At 52.8% G+C, this 12963-nt stretch overlaps 1 protein-coding gene across 1 annotated transcript; it reads right to left on the bottom strand.

Moving 5' to 3' along the window:
* Positions 1–6782: 6782 nt before the first annotated feature.
* LOC122214951 (arginine vasopressin) lies at positions 6783–8877 on the bottom strand. The gene is made up of 3 exons (XM_042930159.1): positions 8653–8877; positions 7263–7464; positions 6783–6961 (listed from the first exon to the last, which is right to left on the bottom strand). The coding sequence occupies exons 1-3, from the start codon at positions 8770–8772 to the stop codon at positions 6783–6785; spliced, it is 501 nt and encodes a 166-aa protein (XP_042786093.1). The 5' UTR covers positions 8773–8877.
* Between the last annotated feature and the right edge of the window lie 4086 nt (positions 8878–12963).

Raw genomic sequence — 12963 nt, forward strand, 5'->3', positions numbered from 1 at the left:
CCGACTTCGGCTCAGGTCATGATCTCGCGGTCTGTGGGTTCGAGCCCGCTCGGGCTCTGTGCTGACAGCTCAGAGCGTGGAGCCTGTTTCAGATTCTATGCCTCCCTCTTCCTCTGACCCTCCCTGTTCATGCTCTCTCTCTCTCTGTCTCAAAAATAAATAAATGTTAAAAAAATTTAAATAAAAATAAAAAAATAAAAAAATTCTCTTTTGTACCTTAAGGAAAATACAGGCTCAGATATCAACTAATTTCAAAGAGTGTAGTCATGGAACACTTGGGGAAATTTAAATAGTGCCTGTTTTATGATATTAATATATTGTTGAGTTTGCATATGCGTGGTAACAGTGTGTGGTCATGTTTTTTTTTAAATTCATTATCCTTAATTCCAGTATAGTTAACACACAGTGTTACATTAATTTCAGGTGTACAATGTAGTGATTCAACAGTTCCATATATCACCCAATGCTCATCGACAAGTGCACTCAATCCCCTTCATCTATTGCCCCCATCTCCCCACCAACCTCCCCTCTGGTAACCATCAGTTTGTTCTCTATTGTTAAGAGTCTGTTTAGGGGGCACCTGGGTGGCTCAGTGGATTAAACGTCTGACTTCCGCTCAGGTCAGGATCTTATGGTTCCTGAGTTCGAGCCCCGTGTCGGGCTCTGTGCTGACACCTCAGAACCCGGAGCCTGCTTCAGATTCTGTGTCTCCCTCTCTCTCTGCCCCTCCCCCACTCATGCTCACTCTCGCTCTCCTCTCTCTCTCTCTCCCTCAAAATTAAATAAACATTTAAAAAAATTAAAGGGGTGCGCCTTGGTGGCTCAGTCAAGCTTCAGACTCTCAGTTTCAGGTCATGACCTCGTGGTTTTGTAATGACCTCGTGGTTTTGTAAGTTTCAGCTCAGGTCATGACCTCATGGTTTTCAAAGTTCAACCCCACATGGGCTGTGCACTGATGGTGTGGAGCCTGCTTGGGATTCTCTCTCTCTCTTTCTCCCTCTCTCTCTGTCCCTCCCCTACTCACGCTGTCTCTGTCTCTCTCAAAATAAATAAATAAACTTTTAAAAAATTAGAAAAAACTAATTTTAAAAAAAAGCATGGTTTTCAGACTGGAACACTCTTGTCCTAAAGTCTCACACAGCTGTTGTTTTACAAATTAGTATTATTATTTACATAATTCATATTCCTAATTTACACTATTTTATTTTACTTATTTTGAGAGAGAGAGAGGGAAAGAGAGAAGAGAGAGAATCCCAAGCAGGCTCTACCGGCACAGAACCCCACTCGGGGCTCGATCTCGCCAACTGTGAGATCATGACCTGAGCTGAAGTCGGACGCTTCACCAGCCACCCAGGCACCCCTGGTTTTTTTATGTAAACTCAAAGCCCAACATGCAACATGCGGCTTAAACTCATGACCCCAAAGTTAAGCCGCGGGCTCCACTGGTTGAGCCAGCCAGGGGCCCCAGTCTGAAAACTATAAACATCAACTTCATCGCTGAACATTTACGGTGAATTTATTTTCCCATCGTGCTGTATTAGCGACGATCTGCGGTGCGATGCTGAAGGGCCACAATTTCTGTTTTCTGTAGGGTCCGTATGCATAGGTTAAGCAAGCTTGCTTCTCTTCCATACCTAAGTTTAGTGTAATTTAGTTTTTAAATCTGGAATGGCGTGAAAATCTACCAAAAGTTTTTCAAGCATCATAAAAGACGATTGTCTATGGGGCAGAGGTCGGGGATATTTTTCCCCCATTCCTGATTATTTCCTTCTTATAGGCATCCCTGAGGTAATTCTCCTTGAGGTGGGGCGGCAGGGGCGGGGGGTGGAGGGTAGGGGGGAGTAGCTGATGGGATGATTTGAGGGGAAAGGAATGTGCACGTGCACAAGCCCACTCCTTCATCTCCCGATGCCTCATGGGATCAGGCTGCCAGCCTGGGAAGCACACGCTGTCATCATGGTAAGTGCATGGAAAAGCAAAGGAGCAGGAAAGTCCTGGGAAGAAGGTCCAGCTCCCTGTGCCTGGGACGGTAAACTTGTCTCCAACTTGTTAATCGGCCTGACAAAGCCCACCCGCCAGCAGATAGAAACTCTCTAACATCAGCTCTCTCAATAATAAAGGTGGTATTGTGGCTTCCATAGGCCAAGTTCTTTTGTTTCACTTTTCAATCGTTGCAGAATTCAGGGGTTATGGTTGGTTAAGGTTAAGGTTAGGCTGCTGTAATAAAAACACTGAAATGGTAAGGAGGCTTTAGAGGCTTCTAGAGGGTAGATGTTTATTTCTCTGTTTCTTATCAGCCTAAGATGAGCATTCCTGGCTCTGTCCCATTCCATCACTTAGGGACCCAGATTTCTTCTGCCATGCAATTCTGGCATCTCCTCGTCCTTATCATTGTCTGATGCTTGAGTCTAGGATGCTGTGGATTCCAATGGGTGGGAAAGGAAAGAGTGGGGTGGAGGCACACCCACTGTCATAAGACCCCAAGTTCACTATCCCTTTTACTCATATTTTTCAAAAAAATTTTTTTAACGTTTATTTATTTTTGAGACAGAAAGAGACAGAGCATGAATGGGGGAGGGTCAGAGAGAGAGTGAGACACAGAATCTGAAACAGGCTCCAGGCTCTGAGCTGTCAGCACAGAGCCTGACGCGGGGCTTGAACTCACGGACCGCGAGATCATGACCTGAGCCGAAGTCGGACGTTTAACCGACTGAGCCACCCAGGCGCCCCTACTCACATTTTATTAACAAGAACATGGTCATACGGACACACCTCCCTGCAAAGGAAGCTGGAAAATATAGTTACAATTCTATTACTACGTAATTCCAATCATCTTTTGGGATGAGCACTGGGTGTTGTATGGAAACCAATTTGACAATAAATTTCATATATTAAAAAAGATAAAAAATAAAAAATAATCCAAAAAAAGACTAAAAAAATTTTTTTAAGTTTATTTATTTATTTTGAGAGAGACAGAGGCAGCATGAGTAGGGGAGGGGCAGAGAGAGAGAGAATTCCAAGCAGGCTCCACGCTGCCAGCACAGAGCCCGATGTGGGACTCGAACACAGAAAGCTGTGAGATCATGACCTGAGCCGAAACCAAGAGTTGGACACTTAACTGACTGAGCCACCCAAGCACCCCTACCCAAACCAATTTTGAAAAAGAACAAAGTTGGAAGAGTCATGCTGCCTGATTTCCAGACTTACAAAAAGCTATCATATTGGAGACAAGTTGGTAGTGAAGAAGGGACAGCTCTACAGACCGATGGAACTGACAAAGGAGTCGAGAAATAGACCTACGTGGATATGGTCAAATGATTTTGTGGGAGTTACGAAGACAACCTAAAAGGGAAAGACTCATCGTTTGAACAAGCAGTGCAGGGACAAATGACTACCCAGATGCCAAAAACGAACCGCAACCCATAACTTGGACAATACAAAAATTAACTCAGGATGGTTAACTCAAATTCTCACCTGTTTCAAACTTACACAGTTTTGCTGATTACCAGCAGAGCCATTCCAAACATTTCCATTTCACTGGGATGACTGATGGGATTGGCTGGGTTAAACAGTAAGCAAAAGCATAACTTTACGAGAAACTATTGAACATTTTTCCAGAGTGGTTGCCTGATTTTGCGTCTTCACCAACAATATACGAAAGTCCCAGTTGCTCCATATCCTTGTCAGTACCTGGTATTGTTAGCACTTTTTAAAGTCATTGTAATGAATGTCTCATTGTGGTTTTAATTTGCATTTCCCCACCAGCTAATGCTGTTCAACATCTTAACATGTGTTTATTTGCCACCTATATATGTTATTTGGCTATACATCTGTTTAAATCTTTTGCCTATTTTTTTTTTTTTTAAGATTTTAAGTAATCTCTGCACTCCACGTGGGGCTCGAACTCACAACCCTGCGATCAAGAGTTGCATGCTCTACTGACTGAGCCAGCCAGGGGCCCCAAATCTTTTGCCCATTTAAAAATTTGAGTTGAGGAGCACCTGGGTGGCTTAGCCGGTTAAGCGTCTGACTCTGGCTCAGGTCATGATCTCGTGGTCCGTGAGTTCAAGCCCCACATCGGGCTCTGTGCTGACAGCTCAGAGCCTGGAGTCTGCTTTGGATTCTGTGCCCCCCCCCGCCCCTCCCCCACTCGTGCTCTGTCTTATTCTGTCTCTCAAAAGTAAATAAATGTTAAAAAAAAAAAAGAAATATTTGAGTTGAGTTGTTGCTCAAGGTCATGAACCATTTCTTCCATAGTTTCTTCAAGATGTTTCACAGTTTGGGGGCTCCTGGGTGGCTCAATCAGTTGAGCATCCAACTTTGGCTCAGGTCATGATCTCTTGGTTTGTGAGAGTGCGAGCCCCACATCGGACTTGTTGCTGTCAGCTCAGAGCTCGCTTCGGATCCTCTGTCCCCCTCTCTCTCTGCTCCTCCCCTACTTGTTCTCTCTCACACGCTCTCAAAAATAAATACAAAACATTTAAAAATTTTTTAGAAAAGGATGTTTTATAGTTTAGGTTTTACATCTAGGTATATGATCCATTTTTTTTTTATTTTTTTAAATTTTTTTTTTAACGTTTATTTATTTTTGAGACAGAGAGAGACAGAGCATGAACAGGGGAGGGGCAGAGAGAGAGGGAGACACAGAATCTGAAACAGGCTCCAGGCTCTGAGCGGTCAGCACAGAGCCTGACGCGGGGATCGAACCCACGGACCGTGAGATCATGACCTGAGCCGAAGTCGGACGCCCAACCGACCGAGCCACCCAGGCGCCCCTCTATGATCCATTTTTAAACTAGCTGCGGGGCGCCTGGGTGGCTCAGTTGATCGTCTGACTTCAGCTCAGGTCATGATCTCACAGCTCTGTGAGTTCCAGCCTCACATCGGGCTCTGTGCTGACGGCTGGGAGCCTAGAGCCTGCTTCGGATTCTGTGTCTCCCTCTCTCTCTGCCCCTACCCCACTTGCATTCTGTCTCTGTTTCTGTCAAAAATAAATAACATTGGGGCGCCTGGGTGGCGCAGTCGGTTAAGCGTCCGACTTCAGCCAGGTCACGATCTCACGGTCCGTGAGTTCGAGCCCCGCGTCAGGCTCTGGGCTGATGGCTCAGAGCCTGGAGCCTGTTTCCGATTCTGTGTCTCCCTCTCTCTCTGTCCCTCCCCCGTTCATGCTCTGTCTCTCTCTGTCCCAAAAATAAATAAACGTTGAAAAAAAAAAAATAATAACATTAAAAAATTAAAAAAAAAAAACCAGCTGCTTCTTTCCACTTCCTTGTGTCAGGAAGGGTTTCTAAATTCTTATTAGGTCTGGTCCTGCCACAGACAGTCCTACCAAGACCTGGGACCCACCCTGGATGGGCCATACCAGGGCAGAGGAAGGAGACCATGGCAGGGATAAAAGCCCACACAGCTCTTGCCCTCCCTCTACATTTAATCATGATGGGCACTGAGCCAGGTCAGGGGTGACAGCAAATGGAGCTCTAAGACCAGAAAAGAACTTGACCTTGGTTTGGCACGCGGAACCTGGCCAGGTCTGACTGAGGCTGAGTCATAAGGCTTTGCCCCAAGGTAGGGTGTTGGGGTCAGGGCACAGAGTGACTTCTGTCTTTGCTCCCTCCTGGCCTCTAAGTGGAAGATTCCAGAGGAGATGCAGTCTCTTCTCACCCCAAGTTCTGGAGCAAGAAATCCCAAGGATAGGATGTGGAGAACAGAGGGAGCAGAGAGAAAGGCTGGGAGGTGACGGAGGGAGTGAAAGGGCAGAAGGGGCAAGGGAGGGATGTAATGGGACAAGGAGAGAAGCAAGAGTAGGCCAAGGAGCTGGAGGATGGGGAAAGAGAGGGGAGTGAGGCGCAAAGGGGATAAAGGAATAGAGGGGACAAAGAAGGACATAGGGACACCGAATAGCACAGGCTAAATGCCAGTGGACGTCTTCCCTGAAGTTGCATGTGTCCAAGGGTGGAAGGTCCTAAGTGTGTGCACCTGTCCACGGTTGAGTCTGTTGTGTTTGTGGTTTTGAATGAGTATCTCAGGGTCTACATCTGTAACTGTGGTCAAGGATCATAAGGAATGCGGCTCATGATTATTTGTTGGTCTGTGTGGCAGCACGGATGGGGGGGCATGTAGTTAGGGTCTCTGTGGGCTCCCTCTCCCACTCTGGCCGAAGGGCCCCCATGGGACCTGCTTAGCTTTTTCCTGGACAGAGAGTACCTGGCCCTCTCTCTGGTGTATCTGAGATTTGCCACCCCCCCCCCCAACACACACACACACACACACACACACACACGGCACAACCCTGAATGAAATAGTAGACTGGAAATCTGGGGTGTTTTGTGGGTCCCTGAAGCTGTGCCTCAGTCTCCTGGGATGTAAATGGGGATTGGAACTCCCTTGGCTCCTCCCCTTCGGCCTTTCTCGCGCTTCCTTCTGAGGCTCTCAACCCCTCTCTCTCCATCTCGGCTTCCTCTGTCCTCTCTATCTTGTCCACCAATGTCTCTCTCCTCCTTGCCTTTACTTCTATACCTCTGCCAGAGGATGCCCTACTCCCGGCTCTGGCTCTGCGCCCCCCCCCCCCCCCCCCCGGTCGCCCGGTCCCTAGAACTCTGCAGAGCCAAGATCTCTTCCCTTAAAGATCCCGGACTAGTTGCGGCGGGTGAGGTGGGGGGGTCCGCGCCCCACCGTCTCTTCTGCCCCCCTCCTCACCCCTGGAGACGGAAACAGACACTCGCGGGTGCATTTTAAAAGGTTTATTTTCTGGACTGCGGGGGCGGGAGGGGGGAGTGGGCGGTTCAGTAGACGCCGGGTGCGGCGGGCTCCGCGGGCTCGGGCGCCCCAGCCAGCTGCACCAGCCTCAGCAGCAGGGCGCCGGTCGACCCGTCCAGCTGGGTCCCGTTGCTCCGGTCGCTGGCGCGCGCGCGGCGGTGAAAACCAGCGCCCTCCCGGCACTCGGGCTCGGTCACGCAGCTCTCTGCGGGGGGCACGGGCAGAGCGCGCCGCTGACCAACCCAGATCGACCTGGCGGGGCCCGCGGGACCCCGCCCACCCCCGGGGCCACGCCCACCGGGACCGCCGGACTTGCCCCGCCTGGACCCCGGCCCCGCCCCCGCCCGCCCCCGGGGCCGCGCCCACGGGTACCTCCGCACCGCCCCCACCTGGACCCCGGCCCCGTCCCCGCCACCCCCGGGGCCGCGCCCACCGGGACCTCCGCACCGACCCCACCTGGACCCCGGCCCCGCCCCCGCCGCCCCCGGGCAGCCCCGGCAGCGCACCGTCGTTGCAGCAGATGCCCGCGGCGGCGCAGCGGCCCCCGCTCCCGCACGGCTTGTGGCCCGACTGGCAGGGCGACGGCAGGTAGTTCTCCTCCTGGCAGCGCAGCGCCTCGGCCGTGCCCACGAAGCAGCCCAGCTCGTCGCCGCAGCAGATGCTGGGCCCGAAGCAGCGCCCTTTGCCCTCGGGGCCGCAGGGGAGGCACTGGCGGGAGGGCGGGGGGCGGGGGGTGAGCGCGGGCCCTGCGAGGCCCGGGGTGTGCAGGGGCCGCGGTCACCGGCGGGGGCGCACGTCCACTAAACCCCCTTGGTTTTCAGGTGACTGAGGATACCGCACTCAGTGACAGCCCTCAGCACCCTCCCTGTCCCACCCCACCCCCACCCCCGGGCTACACGGAAGACACCCTCCCTCTCAGCTCTGGAGCCATCAGTGGTGTGCACCCTTCTCAGCTGCCCACCGCCCTTCCCATAACTCAGCCCTTCTCCCGCGCCCTCACTCAAACTTGATCTTCAGCACCCACGCCCCTAGCAGAGAGCGTCATGCCATGCCCAGAACACTTCCAGGCCCTTCCTCCCCTTTCCTGTCCCATCGCAGCAAGCTGGTGGGCCTCTCTGGGCCCTGACCTCTGCTCACCTCTGTGGACTGTGGGTGAAAGGAGCCGGAGACCCAGGGAGAGCATGAGGCCCCTTGGTGACTCAGGCTTCCAAAGGTGCCAAGCAGAGAGAAGGGTAGTCTGTGGGGGCTGCTCCCTATCCACTCTAGTTTGTTCAGTGGCTCAAAATTTAGCCACCTGTGGCCTGGGCAGAACTGGGCATGCTGATTGGATTTCCTTCCAATGGAAATGGAAGGGAATGGATACAAGGGAATCTACTGGTCGTGCAGCACAGGAGAACTGGGCTTGGTACCCAGCAGAACTTCCTGGAAGGAAGTGGCACCCTCACTCGAATGAGCTCAGAATAATGGCCAGCTTCTGTGTGAGGCTTGGGGGGGGGCCTGTAGCCAGCAGAGGCTGAAGGCTGGATGGGAAAGCCTCCAATCCTGGCTGGGACAGAGCCTGTTGGGGCTGCAAGGTCCCCATGGGCACAGAGGAGGCCTCGCTGTCCAGGTCTCATGGACCGGCCCCAAGCCCAGGTCTCATGGACCGGGGAAACAGCTGTCTTTCCTGCATCCCCTGCCTGGCTGGAGATAGTGTCTAGGAAGTCCTGTAGCCCGTCCTAGCCTACCCGGCAGCCTGGCCCCCTCTGCCCAGCCATGTCAAGCCTCCCTTCTTCTGGACCGGTCCCCTAAAACCTTGCCTCCCCCATGACTTCCTTCCCTCCCAGCTCCTGCACTAGATGCCAGCCCTAGGGCTCTGCCCCCTCCATGCAGCCCTGAGATGGGCCACAGTCCTACCTGTCTCAGCTCCAGGTCAGACATGGCCCTCTTGCCACCCCTCGGGCAGTTCTGGAAGTAGCAGGCGGAGGTGAAGGCCAGCAGGCCCAGGAAGCAGGCAGATAGCATGGTGTCCGGCATCCTGGAGCAGGTGGGCACAGTGTGTGGGGCCGCTGTGCGGACTGTGCTGGGCTGCCTTCGCTCGCTGCCTATTTATGTCCGCAGGTGTTCCTGGGAGACGACGTGGCCGCCACCCCCCTCCCCAGTGGCTCCCCACGAGCCCACGGCCTCCAGGTCCCAAACCGTCAGCAGTGATTCAGGCATCTGGGGACGCACGTGGACCTGTCTGTGGGGGCCTGTGGGGGAGGGGTGCCAGCCTCTGTGCTGTCATTGGCAGCCGTGTGGCTGCGATGTGACAGGAGCTGCAGTGACTGTAATTGTGGCTCTCTGGACCTGGGAAGAGGGACAGATGTGAGGGGGTCTCTAGGAGACCGTCCCCAATCTTTCCGGCAGCCCAGAAGAGGCTAGGGGTCAGTGAGCCTGTGCCCAGACAAGGCCCCCTGAGAAAGTGGTGAGGGAGGCCCGAGTGGCTGGTATGTAAGGAGCAGGGTCAGGCCCCAGCCCAGGAGTGCTGGGACAGGGGACAGTCAGGTGTGTAGAACACCATGAGGATGGTTAGCCTTGTGAGAGGAAAAATGACCAAGGACGGCACAGACCCAAGGTGGTGCAGACAGAGGGCTTTGCACCAGAAAAGGAAATGGCTGCCATGGACCAGGCAGAGGGACCAACATGGAATCCGGACTGACGGGGTGAGTGGATAGGCTCCCAGGGGAAGCTGGGGACACTCCCCCACACACACACCCCAAACACACACCCGGAGCAGGGTTCAGGGACTCAGAGGCTGGAGACCTCAAGGACAGCTTCTTGGCACGTTCCCATTACTCCCCTCTCAGGTGGGAATATGGAGGTAAGGGAGTTTCTGTGGAGGAAAGGAGAAATCCAAACCCAGTAAGGTTCAGAGGTGAGGGGCGAGCCACCTGCCCCAATCCCTACCCCTATAAGGAGCATATGGGGACCAGGGCAGGTACCATCTCAGGCTTTGGGTGGAAGTAGGGGCACGGAAGTTTTCTTGTTGGGGGATGGGAGGAGCCACAGCCAAATGAGCCCAGCCTGAGAAAGCAGACTTGGGTTGGTGACCTCAGGCTCGTGGGATGAAGGGACTAAAGCCTCCCTCTCCTGGGCCACCGGAGTGCCCGTCCCGTCCTTGGACCCAGGCTAGCCACATGAGTCCTTTCAGGATTTACTCAGCCCCCAGCTCTTCTAACCCCAGACTCTTCGCCTCCTCTTTGGGTGCCGCGGGAAAGCTCTGACTGCCTTCTCCCCACCAAGTGCTGGAGGGGCTCCAGTGTCCCAGGGAGGGAACCACCACACTCAGGACCTGATGCCAGGCTTTTCAGGAACATCCCTTGAGGGACGGTGAGGACTCTGGAGCCAATGGCCTGTCAAGAATCTGGCCTCTCGGGGCGCCTGGGTGGCGCAGTCGGTTAAGCATCCGACTTCAGCCAGGTCACGATCTCGCGGTCCGTGAGTTCGAGCCCCGCGTCAGGCTCTGGGCTGATGGCTCGGAGCCTGGAGCCTGTTTCCGATTCTGTGTCTCCCTCTCTCTCTGCCCCTCCCCCGTTCATGCTCTGTCTCTCTCTGTCCCAAAAATAAATAAAAAACGTTGAAAAAAAATTAAAAAAAAAAAAGAATCTGGCCTCTCAAAGCGTCATGACTTGGGCAGGTTACCCGACCTCTCTGTGCCTTACTTTCTTCCAGTGTGAGGTCGGGAAGATACTGGATACACCTCACAGGGTTGTGAGGACTGAAATAATGTACTACATAAGAGGTTTAGAAAAGTCCTGCACCATCGTAAAGCTAATTAATAACAGTATTGTAGTTTGTTTTTTTTTTTTTTTCTTTTTGAGAGAGAGAGAGGCACAAGTAAGCGAGGGGCAGAGAGAAAGAGAAAGCAAGAGGGGGAGAGAGAGAGAGAGAAACAGGGTTCACCCAATATGGGACTTAAACTCATGAACCATGAGCTCATGACCTGAGCCAAAGTCAGATGCTTAGCCGCCTGAGCCACTGAGGTGCCCCAATAGTATTGTATTATTAATGCCTTTATTCTTATTAAAAACTGAAGAGAGTTTTCCAGAGAGAGTAGCTTTCTGGGTTAACCCAGCAGGAACATTTTCATTCCATTCATGGGGCCCAGAGAGAAGCTGGGTCTAAATTATTGCCTCCTGAGACACTGGGCTGTGGAGGCCACAGGCCTGGTGGAGGCCAGCTCTGTGGTCTTGGCCCAGCACCTTACCCTCCCCGCACTTCAGGTCTGAGTTGTCATCTGAAAATGGATGGCACTACACTAACTGAAGGGGTCAGGCCCTGACACAGGCCAGGACACTCATGTCCCAACCAGTCATGTCTACCCAGACGATCACTCTAGGACTTGCCTCTCACACCAAGGCCCCCCTTAAAGACCCCAAGCACCATCTCCCTTGAGAAGCTGGAAGGCCTGCTTCTCCTTATATCCATCTTCTTGGAACACACGTGGGCTAGAAAAAGTCTTGTTACTGTGCTGACTGGCATTTCACGTATATCACGTCACATGTCACATGGACCTTCTGGACACTCCATGTTCCTACATTTCCCTTATATGTTCCCTTTTCAAATCTGCTTTTTCACACTTTCTCTATCCTTACATTTCCTACACCTGGGCTCATGGATCTTTATTCACATGTAATTTTTATTTATTTATTTTTCTTTTCTTTTTTTTAATTTTTGAGAGAGAGAGAGAGAGAGAGAGAGAGAGACAGAGCATGAGCTGGGGAGGGGCAGAGAGAGAGGGAGACACAGAATCCGAAGCAGGCTCCAGGGCTCCAAGCTGTCCTCACAGAGCCTGACGCGGGGCTTGAACTCACCAACTGTTGAGATCATGACCTGAGCGAAGCCGGGCGCTTCACCGGATGAGCCCCCCGGGCGCCCCTCGAATCTCAGAATATTCTTTAAAGGACTTCCTCACCATTAGACCCTCTTTTCTGAGAACAGGTAACAGTTAACTGCCCCGGTCCCTCTGCTCGTTTCTTCGTTTCTTATTCTCCTCTTCTCAAGATCAACCCGGTGGCTGTACCACGTGACATGCACGCTACCTGTTGGAAGGGGTTGGCTTCCTCTTCCTCTTCTAAGGGACTCTGCTGTCGGAAGTAAGTCTGTCCCTCCCCCTCCTCACCTGTTTTCCGCAAGTGTGACTCGAGGACCCTCAGCAGTGTAGACGCACAAATGCCCTGTCAACTGTGAAGAGGTGAACAGCAGTGAACACAAACTGCTTACTGAATTGAATCCCAGACGACACACTGAGCAAGGACAACGGGAGAAAATGCTGGGCTTCAGGCAGACAGGTGTGGAGCTGAGATGCATCCACGCCACGAGTAGGAGGAAACACTCATGGGGAGCGCTCAGTGCGAATATTCATCAGATGTCTACAGGGGGTTACGTTAAGCCTAAAGGAGTCAGACATGAAAAGCCCTCGTAAAAAAAGTCTAATTTGCAAAAAACAACCTAAATAAGAGGCAAAATAAACTAGGAGACGTATTTTTGACACTCTCTCCAGTGTTAAAATCTTGTGGCGGCAGGATGGATGGAGTCACCTCTGGGGGGCTCAGCTCCCGCGGTGGCCTGGCTGTGTGTCCCTGCTGGGGTCAAAGGCTGCCACCCCTGGGCCCACAGAGGCTGTCCCCTGCTCTATCCCGCCTCCTGCCGCCCAGCAGCCCAGGGGAAGGCCAGGAGCCCTGCGGGGCGACCGAAAGGAAGACAGGAAGAGGCCCCGAGGGCCTCGGGGACCCAGCGGCGGCAAGAGCCGTGCCCTGACTGCTGAGAGCCGCATGAGCGAGGCTCCTGCGGCCCCGCCAGGCCAGCGGGGTGGGGGGCGCCCCTGGGGACCCGGCCAGGCCCCGCGCTCCTGTCTGAGAAAGGGGTGCACCGCAGGGAGAGCGGGAAGCAGAGGCCAAGGTGCCGGGAAGGCTTCTAGAATATTCTTTCGGTGCCTCAGTCCTTCGGTGTGGTAAGGACACGGCACAGGACACACAGGCTATAGGACCTGTTGACCCACAGAGGACAACACAGACTTCCACATCAGTGAGCTATGCCATCATGGGGCCAAATTGTTCACACTCATTAGCCCCATAAAACCCTAAGAAAGGAGGAAGTATTTTTTTATTGACCGTTGCTGACAGGAGACAGGGACAGAGAGGTTGAGTGACTTGCCCAAGGAGGCACAAGTTAAAACAAAACAAA

The sequence above is a fragment of the Panthera leo genome, chromosome A3 (assembly GCF_018350215.1).
Source record: "Panthera leo isolate Ple1 chromosome A3, P.leo_Ple1_pat1.1, whole genome shotgun sequence".
NCBI lineage: Eukaryota > Metazoa > Chordata > Mammalia > Carnivora > Felidae > Panthera > Panthera leo.